At 44.2% G+C, this 11,055-nt stretch overlaps 1 protein-coding gene across 1 annotated transcript; it reads left to right on the forward strand.

Moving 5' to 3' along the window:
* The first annotated feature begins 2,712 nt into the window (after nucleotides 1-2,712).
* Nucleotides 2,713-9,101, forward strand: LOC150064836 (spermatogenesis-associated protein 31D3-like). The gene is made up of 4 exons (XM_090329222.1): nucleotides 2,713-2,854; nucleotides 3,785-3,821; nucleotides 5,012-7,445; nucleotides 7,956-9,101. The coding sequence occupies exons 1-4, from the start codon at nucleotides 2,713-2,715 to the stop codon at nucleotides 9,099-9,101; spliced, it is 3,759 nt and encodes a 1,252-aa protein (XP_090185348.1).
* The last annotated feature ends 1,954 nt before the right edge of the window (nucleotides 9,102-11,055 follow it).

The following is an 11,055-nucleotide window of genomic DNA, read 5'->3' on the forward strand; positions in this document are numbered from 1 at the left end:
ACCAAAACTGAATAAGGATTTCTTTTCTCTGGTATTGTGGATTGAGGCCCTAAGCACTTGCTGAGGCCAGATTAGAAAAGGCAGAAGTTGGGGCTCGGTGGTGAAGAAGCTGCCTAGTATGTGCATACTAGGAGATGAGCCCCATCTTCCTTTTTTGAACTAGTGCTTTTTTGAACAGTCGCTTTATGCGATATGGCATATGATTGCTAAATTAGGACATGGAAAGATGTAGCATCAGTAGTCATTAGGGGAGGCTCTTGTTAAGATCACAGGTGCTAGACTGGGATGAGTATCCCACAAAGACTTAAGGTGCTAGTGGAATGGGGTGGGATCCTTGAGATATGGGCTTGGTGGAAGGATGTTATGTTATTGGGGTGTGCCCATGCAGGAGATACTGGGGCTCCCTTCCCTCTCTGTCGTTGTCACACAGCTGCTGGGAGTTAGCAGGCTCACTTCCACTAGGTTGTCCTGTATTGTTACAGGCCCCAAAGCTGTGGTGCCAACTAGTACATACTGAAACCATGAAGGTGTGATCATCCCACTGTAGCAGAGAAAAATACAGAACACACATGTTGATGATGAGCATAGAAAATAGTACAAATAATCACTTTGGATAGTTGGACAGCTTTTTCTTAAATAATTTTTATTGTGATTAATAGGAGGGTTACATTATATTCACCAGAAGAAGGTGCATAACTTCACAAACATTGATACCTTTTCTCATGACATGGTCCCCATTTCCCACCCACCCTCTCCCACTCCCCCCCCACGCATCTTGATTCCCCCCCTTCACTATCCAATTTCAAATAACCAATTAAGTATTTACATCAGATAACAAGGTGAAATATTGTAACAATATGAGATAACCAAGGGATGGCAAAAGAGATGAGCACTAACATCGTACATTACGGACAACAATCACTCATTATATGGCTTTTGTTTCCTTATCCCAGAGGTCTTTACATTTAGTGTCATACTATTTGGCCTAAGGTCTCTAGGTTTTGTTCTGTTGTAAATCTCTGCTAGGAGAGCCCAAAGTTTCTATTGATTATGACAAATGACGGAGACTATTGGGCCTATGTTCCTTTGAGTCTGGCTTACTTCACTTAATATGATTTTTTCTAAGCCTTTCCATTTCCTTGCAAATGGGGCGATGTCGTTCTTTTTGACAGCAGCATAGAATTCCATTCTGTATAAATAGCACATCTTGTTGATTCACTCATCAGCTGAGGGACATCTGGGTTGGTTCCAAATAGTGCTGCAATGAACATCATTGAGCTAGTGGATTTAGTATGCCCTTGTTTGTGGATGATTGGGTAAATGCCAAGTAGTGGAATTGCTGTGTCATAGGGAAACTCTATGTTTAGTCTTGTGAGGAACTGCCATACCACTTTCCATAGTGGTTGAATGAGTTTGCACTCCCACCAACAGTGGGGTAGTGATCCCTCCTGGCCACATCCCCTCCAGCATCTGTTGTTATTAGTTTTCTTGATCCTGGCCATTCTAACTGGAGTGAGGTGGAATCTTAGAGTTGTTTTGATTTGCATTTCTTTTATGGCCAGAGATATTCTAGCATTTCTTCATGTGTCTATAGACCATTATTGTTTCTTCAGAGAAGACTCTCTTTAAGTCTTTGGCCCATCTTTTAATGGATGGTTGTTACTTTGGAGATTAGTTTTGGAGTGATTCAATTTTTTTGAGCTGTTGATATATTTTAGATGTGAGCCCTTTGTCCATTGTATGGTTAGTGAAGATCTTCTCCCACTCTGTAGGCTTTCTAGTTAATTTATTAGCTATGTCCTTTGTTATACAGAAGTTTAATGCAGTCCCACTTATCCAGCCTTTCTCTGATTTGTTGTGTTTCTTGGTTCTTATTGAGAAAGTTTCGCCCTGTGCCAAGGAGGCCTAGTGTGCCTCCTATTAATTCTTGTAAAGTTTTCAGTGTGTTGGCTTTTACCTCGAGGTCTTTGATCCATTTGGAGTTAATTCTAGTGCAGGGTGACAAAGAAGGATCCAACTTTAGTTTTCTGTAGGTGCTTAACCAGTTCTGCCAGCGCCACTTGTTGAAGAGGCTGTCTTTCTTCCCTTCTATTTTTTTGGCTCCCTTGTCAAAGATGAGGTGGCCATAGGTCTGTGGTTTAATATCTGGGTCCTCAGTTCTATTCCATTGGTCTACAGGCCTGCTCTTGTGCCAGTACCAAGCTGTTTTGATAATTAGAGCTCTGTAATAGAGTCTCATATTGCCTCCTGAAGTAGGCAGATACAGCTTATGAGGCCCTCGGGACCTGGCCAGCAAGATCCCGGGTCTCCATATCAGTCCTGAAATCCCATCAGATCATCCAGTAACAGAGAAGACTCACAGGGATCTGTGGGAGCCATTTCTATTTCCATAAACTCCACTTTCAGGACTTGCATATACCAGGTCAGACAAAATTAACTAGATTCCTCCTGGGGAAATGATTCGGAATATATGACAAGGTTGCCCCCTAGTGGTCAACTGGCAAATAGCAAGGGAGGGCGGAGCTGTGGGCAATCCCTCTTCACACTGCCCCTCCCCCACCCTCAGAAGCCTCTGTGACTCTGCCTTGCACTGTGATGCAGCCCAGGGGGTATTGATGAGCCCCTGCCCTGTAGGGGCTCAGATGCCTCAGGCAGCCATAAGATCCAGAACATGGAAAATGGTTTCTCTTTTCTGAAGAGTCATATTGAGTCATGGCTGAGCTTTGGCTCACTTCTTTTAAATGGAGACCCCAGGTTCACCTTTCTAAGTGCCTTGTGGTTTCTACTCCTATGTCTGTGCTACCGGTTATTGAAACCTCCATCACCAAAACTCCTGAAAAAGGACATCCAACAGGTAAGGAAATACGAGAGAATCCCCCAGAGATTCTTTTGGGTTTCCCATCTCTAGCTTGACATCACTGAATGAATGAGTCAGTCTATCTTACAGAGATCTAAGAGAAAGTCCGAAAAGAAGACAAAGCACCCATGTCATAGGGCGTGCTGCCTGGCATGGAGGACTTACGGAGGATTAAAGTTTCCATCTGAAATCCATAGACCGCCTCTCTGCGTTGGAGGGTCTTAGAGAAAGGGCTTACATGGTGACACTGTGGCTCTCATTTGTTTAGTGATGTGAAGAACAGTGGCTCCTAACATTTGGTCCTGGGTGCCCCTGTACCATCACCAGGCTTTTCTTCCTGTTGAGATGGTCACGAGAGCAGCGCTGACCTCTTGAGATCCTCTGGGCAGAGCCTGGCACCTGAGTTATGCCCACAGTTCAGAATCCTCTGAGGGGGAGTACAGTGTGGGGAGTACAGTGTGGCTGTTGGCTGCAGATTCTATGCCCTCCTCTAGCAGTCTAGCCCAAAACCCCAGTGATAAGACCTTCTTTAAGAAGACAAAGTAAACATACTTGATCATCTTTAGAAGCTAATAAAAGGAAGAATCAGGGCCTGGAATTTGGCCTAGTGGTAGAGTGCTTGCCTAGCATGCATGAAGGCCCAGGTTCGATTCCTTGGTACCACTATATGGAAAAAAGCTGGAAATGGTGCTGTAGCTCAAATGGTAGAGTACTAACCTTGAGAAATGTCCAAGGACAGTGCTTAGGCCCTGAGTTCAAGCCCCACAACTGGCAAAAAAATAATAAAAAAATAAAAAGAAGAATCAAATCTGAATTTAATGTGGAGACATCTTATTATTGAATAATGCTTAGCAGAAATCGCTACAAAGAGGAGCAATAGAAATGAGTCCTGAGACCTCATTCTTTTCTTTTTGCTCTCAATGACAGGGAATAATGAAGAGGAAGAGGAGGAGAGCATTTCGAGGTACGTTGTTTTCCTATCTGATTTAAGCTTACCAAAAATGATTTTTGTCAGAACAGAGGGTGCACCGTCTCTTTCAATATGGATATTAGATCCAAATAATGCATGACTCAATACTAACATACTCCAGCTCGTTGACATGAATTTGGAGATATAAATATGTCTAGATAGACATACAAGTTTATGATGGGATATATATTCTATAGACATATCTATGCCATAAAAAACACTCAGCTTAATTTAATTATGTTCCTAAATTTATGTGTCAGTGGTTGCATGTAGAGATTCCTTTTTTGCATACTTGTTTATACAATATGACATTTGAAATATGATGTAAAACCTCACTGTTAATAAACATTTAAAAAAATGCCTTTTGTCATTCTCTTGTTCTCATAGTTTCTCAGGACATTAGCTACTAGGCTACTAGGTTTTTCTCAGAAAATGAGCCCTCCAAGGAGAGGCTCACAGAAAGGCAGACCAGACACACAGCTCAGAGTCCATACTCTGCCAACCATGAGCATGAGGCAGTTCTACACCCAGGCAGTGGGTTCTGCTCACTAGGGGGCCAGGTGATATGTCAAGCCACAATTTCAGTGTGCAGGCATTGTGGAGAGCATTACTCCTGGGTGCTCAGATTTATGTCTGAGGTAACCACTGACTGCAGGGCTTCACATGGTGGATTTGTGCATCACATGGGATGAGGTAGAAGGTATTTTATACATGATGCTAGCTTCATATGAACCTTCTTAATGAAGGAAACTGATCATTTGACTTTGTCTACTCATATTTGGGGATTTTAGCATTTATATCCTAGAGATTGATAGGATTCTTATGTTCCTACTTTTGTTACATGTAATCCATTGTCCTGGTTTTCCAGATCGGAGAAGTCACCGGGAAGAAGTAGAGGAAGGGAGGAAGCTTCTTTCTATTCTGAAAAGGTGATTATGATTTCCCATTCTATTCTGATCTCTGTGTCCTGGGGATGAAGTGCCACCCATCTCAGTCATGGGAGGGATAGCCAGAAAAGGTATGTGAAGGAAGGTTCTGGGGAGAAGCTCTAGTCTGTGTTGAGAGGTCCTAGATGTTAGAGAACATGAAGAAAGTAGCCGGCAGCCCAACAACCACGGGGTCAGTGGGCCCGCTCATCCTTGTGCTAATCATAGATACAGCTTGGTCCCTTCTGTCTCCTGCAGCCCCCTGAACCTACAACATGATACCACCCACTTTCGGCAACTGCTCTGCCCTGACCCTTTCTGTGAGGTATGCAACAGAACAACTGCTGAGGTCAGTCATCTGCTCTCCCAGGCATACCTGAAGGAAACTGCATGTGCTCTGTCCCCATCCGCTTCCCCAGCTCCCATGAAAAAGTCATCATCTCTGACTACTGCTCTTTCAGCAATTCCTTCAGAACAACCAATCCGAGCCCCTACGCCTACCTTTTCTGTACCCTCACCAAACCAAGACATTCCCTTGAAGGACTTCAGTTCATCCTCACCACTGGAAGAGTCTGAACCATCCAAACCAATTTCTCACAAAGAGATCAAATTCCCAGTGGACCCCTCACCATCTGAGCAACTTGCCTTAATTTCCCCTCCCCTAGCACATCCTACTCAGGGAGGAGAACTTGTTCTCCAACAAGTTTGCCCTTTGTCTACTGTGGACAGCCCTGATAGGTTGTCCACCTGTGACTCAACAATGAGAGACCCTAACTCTTCCAGCTTAGAGGTGTCAGGATTCTCCTGCAGTGAGCCTATTGTGAAAAACACACTCTCTTCCGATTTGGTAGAACATAAGGCCAGGCAGAATTGTCTTGACCTTCATTCTTCTGAGGCCTCTGCAGGAGATAGCACTCCAACCTACTATGTAGAACCTTGTAACCTCTCATTTGTTGGACTTGATGTCCTTAAATTCCTGGAATCACAAATTAAGAAGAGAGAAGGCTTATTGATGTGGAAAGAAAGGGAAAACAAAATTGCTTCCTTTTCAAAACATGATACGCTATTGAGTTCTGTAGGGAAAGTGTTAGGGTCTGTTGCTGAGGAGCAGGACCTGGCAGTTTCCCTTCCATTTGGGATGGCCAAAGGCAAGCAAGAGGAGCTACACAAGTACGTGCAGGCCCCAGGTCCAAATCCCTATGAGGACCACTCACGACAAAAATCATCTGCTAAGCACTTCTGGGGCCTCCCATCACTACACAGTGAGTCCCTGAGCCCTGCTGTTGTTGCCTTAGGTGACTGTACCCTAAAACTTGTCTTCTTTAATATAATCTCCAACGTCGCCACAGCCCATGAATCCCCCATCTTCCCTAACCCTAAACCTTTGCCATTATCTGATATCCAGTCTCAAGTCTTACCTGAAACCTTGTGCCAAGATCTTCCAATGTCCCAGGCCCAGGCCCAGGCCCAGTTTCAATCTCCACTTCCAGTCCTACCACCTTCTCTCTTACCCCAGGTTAGGGCCTGTGGAGTCTGTTTTCATGGACCACAGAGTGAGACACAGATCCTCACAACCTCTGAAATTCATCACATGGAACATAATATACTGCGGAAAAAGCAAGAGAATGTGTGGGGTTTACCCTCTGTGGTCCGGGGATCTCAGGAAGACTTTTGTTCTCCAGCTCCACAACTTTCATTGGCCAGACAATATTCCCAGGCCAATGTTACAGTGTCCATCCTTCCTGGTGATTTCCCCCTCACCAGTGAACTGCGGCAAAAACTAGAGCATCACCTTCGAAAGAGGCTCATCCAGCACCGCTGGGGCCTGCCACACAGGATCCAAGAGTCTCTGTCATGGATAAGTCCTAGGACAGACATTCCCCAGAGCTCTAGGGCAGACATTCCCCAGAGCTCTGAGTCTAAGAGCAGTCAGGGACTCTCATGGTTTTCCTCCCTGAAATGTCAGAGCAGCACACATCCAAACTTTGAATCGATTGAACCAGAAAGCGTTGACGAGAAGAACTCAGAAATACCTCTGCTAGAAGAGGAAGTGGGGAAGGAACAGGGATACAGTCCAGAGATTGGCCCCACAGACCATCTATCCAGTGATTCAGAGGGTGATTCTCATAGTAGTTCAGGATCTGACTCAGAGTCAAGCCCAGAAAGTTACACAGAGAGTATGTCAAGGAATACTGTAAATACCTCACTGAGTCATAAACAACTCAAAGATGCCCTGGAAAAACACTGGGACAAGAAATTTGCAGAAATCAGTAAAGGTCAGATTCCTGGCACTGCAACTGGTTCACTGATGTTCAACAACATGCAATTTCCCTCCCGGGAAAAATCCCCTAGCCAAATGAAACAGACGGCACTGGAACCATTAATGGGGGTGGAGAGCAGCTTGAGCATACCCCCCAACATTTCCTTCCATGATTCCAGCAAGCAAACTATTTTGGAAGACCGTATTAAGTTTTTCTATATGAAGATGATGCATGGTCTTCTCCAGAAAATCCGGGAAACCGTAGAAATTGTTAATGAAAAAGAAAATCCATACCAGGCCTGTTCCAACTTGAAACTTCCCTCCCCATCCAGTTCCATTTCTGGGGAGGATTCTCAACTTAGTTTCTCTCAGCCTCTTAGCAAAAATTTTGATAGTGAAGAGAAGATAAGATCAACAAATTCAACCTACGTCGTAGATTTTCCTGATCCTGATGCCTTACCTGAAAATAAACAAGAGGAAGGATCCCAACCATTCCGTGTTGTAGATTTTCCTGATCCTGATGCCTTACCTGAAAATAAACAAGAGGAAGGATCCCAACCACACCGTGATATGAAGCATGATCCTGTAGATCTTCACAAAATGGATAGAAATTATCCTTTGCTTTGCCAAACACAAAACATCACCAACAAAGCCATTCAGAAAGTAAAAATAAGGTCAACTGAAGCTGTATCTGAGCCACTGAGTAAGAGAGAAATTTCTGATAAAAGAGTAAAACCACCTCAGGAAAAAAGCATGAGGTTGGGAAATATTTCCATGGCTAGCACAGAAAAATCTAGGGAGCTATCTAAGGTGGAGGATCTCTGTTTTTATCAATCACAAGCCAGTACCACCTTAAAGGTCAGCAAGTGCAAGAGCTCCCTAAGGACAGATGTTGATATGAGAAATGTGGAAACGGCACTGACTACTCAATGTCCCTTAAAGGGAACATTGGGTCCCCGTGGTCCTGATCTCCCAGACTTAAAATATCAACTTTTTGATGAGTTGAAATTGAAAATGGAGAGCAGAAAGAAAGGAAAGGCCCAGGGTCTTCAGGATGGCCAGCCTCTGGAGTCAGATAACTTGAAAAACCCGAGTTTGTTTACTTTTGACTCTGGTGATTCCAGTGGGGATGTGGCAACTTCCCATGTGCTACATGCTCTACAGGACAAGTCAAAGATCAGCAGGGAGCAGGCACAGAAGCCTTGCACCACCAGTGACCTCCACAAGAGCCGAGGCAAGAATTTGCCACAAGTTAAGAAGGGCATGAGCCCTGCAACACCCAAATCAAGGGACTTTGGTGGAGGAGATACAGGGCTGGCACCATCACAACCCAGAAAGCAGACCCAGCATCCTCAAGAGAAAGCAAAGGAGAGGCCTGGGACAAAATCCTCCCACCCACTGTCACAGAAGGTACGGCCTCCTCATGAAAACCGCTTCAGAACCCACATGAAGCAGTTTTTTCAGTGGCTTAGTACAGGTAAAAACAGTAAAGGACAAAGTTCCCTGGGAAAGGGCAGTTCTCCATCTGTGCAAGCCAGAAGCCTAGGTAAAGGGAGAGCTGCTATTCCAGCCAACACTGAACATCAGAAAGTCCCCAGAGACACTGGGAAAGTCCCAGGGGTGAAAGGAGTGCAGAGGCATGGAGTAGATACTACGTGCTCCCCAGGACCCTTTTTGTCTTCCGTGAAGTCTGGGAAAACTCAACAGAAGGCAGAAAAGCAAACCCAGACAGATCATATTCAGGGCCAGAACCTCAACGAGAAAGCTTCCTGCTCTAGCGTGTCATGTGTCAAGTCCAGGATGCAAGAAGCTGCTTGTCCTGGTCAGAGTAACCTTGAGAAGAACAGGAAGGGCACAGGCTGGCATGGAGAGCCAACAAATGTGCTATTTGCTAACCACAGGCATCTCACAGCCATGGCACACAGGGAGCCAGTACTCCATGGCAGACCCACCTGCAAACGTCAAATGCATCAGGTGCCTCCGGCTGCCCCTTCCATTCCTAATGGCAGTGTGTTGGAAAATGTTTCCCTATTGAAAGAGAAAATCTTCATCATTCTCCGGGACAAAAGTTCTCCTCCCTCAACGTAATTCATTTCCTTTCCCCCAATGAACCTTCAACACATTGCCTTATTTTCACCTGCAATAAATGTTCTGACAGTAGTTCTGCCTTTTGCATCTTGTGCATATGAGTTTTGTGTAACTCATGGCTGGTACTTAGGACTAGGGAGCAGTTTGTTCTTACTGATTTTCTCTGTTGTCTTTGATGAGTTGATTGTTGGAGCCCTTGCTGAGAAATCAATGACTAGAATCCAAAAATCTCCTTCCCTACCTAATAAAGCTTATTTTCCATCTTCAGATATAGTAGGGAAGAATTAGCATATCTGTACAAGGGATTGAATGCAAGTATGTGTTTCAGAACAACTTTACTCTGTGTGTGTGTGTGTGTGTGTGTGTGTGTGTGTGTGTGTGTGTGTGTTGGTCCTGGGGCTTAAACTCAGGGCCTGAGCAATGTCCTTAAACTTTTCCTGAAGGCTAGTGTTCCATTAGAGTCACAGCTACATTTCTGGCTTTTTTTGGTAGTTAATTAGAGATAAGAGTCTCATGGAGCTGGCTTGTTTCTGTACCTAGATACTCAAGAAGCTGAGATCTGAGAAGATAGTTCAAAGCCAGCCCAGGCAAGAAAATTTAAGACTTGTATCTCCAATTAACGACCAGAAAACCAGAAGTAGAGCTGTGGCTCAAAATGGTAGAGTATTAGCCTCGAACAAAAAAATCTCAGGAATTGTTATTCATTCTGACTTTGTTACCTAGTACATTGTATACAAGTTTGTTTATTTGAAATAGGAAAGGGCAGGGGAGAAAACAAGAGGATTGGGAGGGGACAGAGGGAGGGAAATGGGGACAAAAACATGAGAAAGGGTATCAATGTGTGAGTAGTAATGCACCTACTACCTGGTGAATGTAACTGTAACCCCTTTATACATTACCCAGACAATAAAAAGGAAAATCTCAGGAATATCACCAAGGCCCTGAGTTCAAGCCCCATGATCTCCCCCACACACACACCAAAAAGTCTCATGACTTTCCTGCACAGATTGGCTTCTAGGATTACAAGTGTGAACCACCAGCAACCAGTAGACAGCTTGACTTTTTTTTAAAGAGGTCAAAATATGTGTATTTTTTTAATAATTTCTTGACACTATGGGTCTTGATCTATGGGTTGTAGGGTAAAGAGGGGCAGTAGAACAATCAAAAGGGAAACAATACCTAATGGAAGTGAAGAAGAGATCCGAAAGATAGGCAGGGCTTCCGCCAAACTAAAGTGCAATTGGTTTGCATACTCTTGGGAAGAAAGCCTCCACATTCCTTTTCTATGGAATATTGGGAGGAAAAATGATGCAGCCTGGGTGGAAATAGGATTGAAGGCAAAAATGAGTGAAAGTCATAAGTAGACACTGAGCCACTGGCAGGCTGACCACAGATAGCAAGTCTCATGAAAAAATAAAAAAGCTGAAGGGTTAACATAAAAGCTGCAACAGTGCTATCTCTGGAAGATTCAAGAGGATTCAACTTTCCAACCGTTTTGACCTATAGTTTTTTAACCATAAACATGGACACATCGATAAGTGTACATACATACACATATATACTGATTGCTTTTCTTGGAAGCACAAAAATATTTCCAAAGGAAAGCACAATGGGGGCAGCAGCATCTGGACCTCACACAGGCTAACATCTCCCGCCTCTGTTCACCTGACCTGGAAGAAGGCAAAAAGACCTTGACTAGGAGGAAAAGGTCTTCCCCAGCCCTCTGCTTCTCAGCTATTGGTTCTTTTCCAACTTATCCTGGGCACCAAGTGGCTACAATATCAGGAAGAAGGATGGGACCAGAACTTTTGCCTGGGTAACTGAAAACTAAGATAACTATCACCTGCCAAAAGTTGTATCTCTGACAGGAACTGGGGCAAGAAAATGGTGGTGAGGAAAGAGGATAGGTTAGGTAATGGAGTAGGAAGATATATACTCATATCTGTATGAGTAT

The sequence above is a fragment of the Megascapheus bottae genome, chromosome 3 (genome assembly GCF_031878675.1).
Source record: "Megascapheus bottae isolate mThoBot1 chromosome 3, mThoBot2.hap1, whole genome shotgun sequence".
Classification (NCBI taxonomy): domain Eukaryota; kingdom Metazoa; phylum Chordata; class Mammalia; order Rodentia; family Geomyidae; genus Megascapheus; species Megascapheus bottae.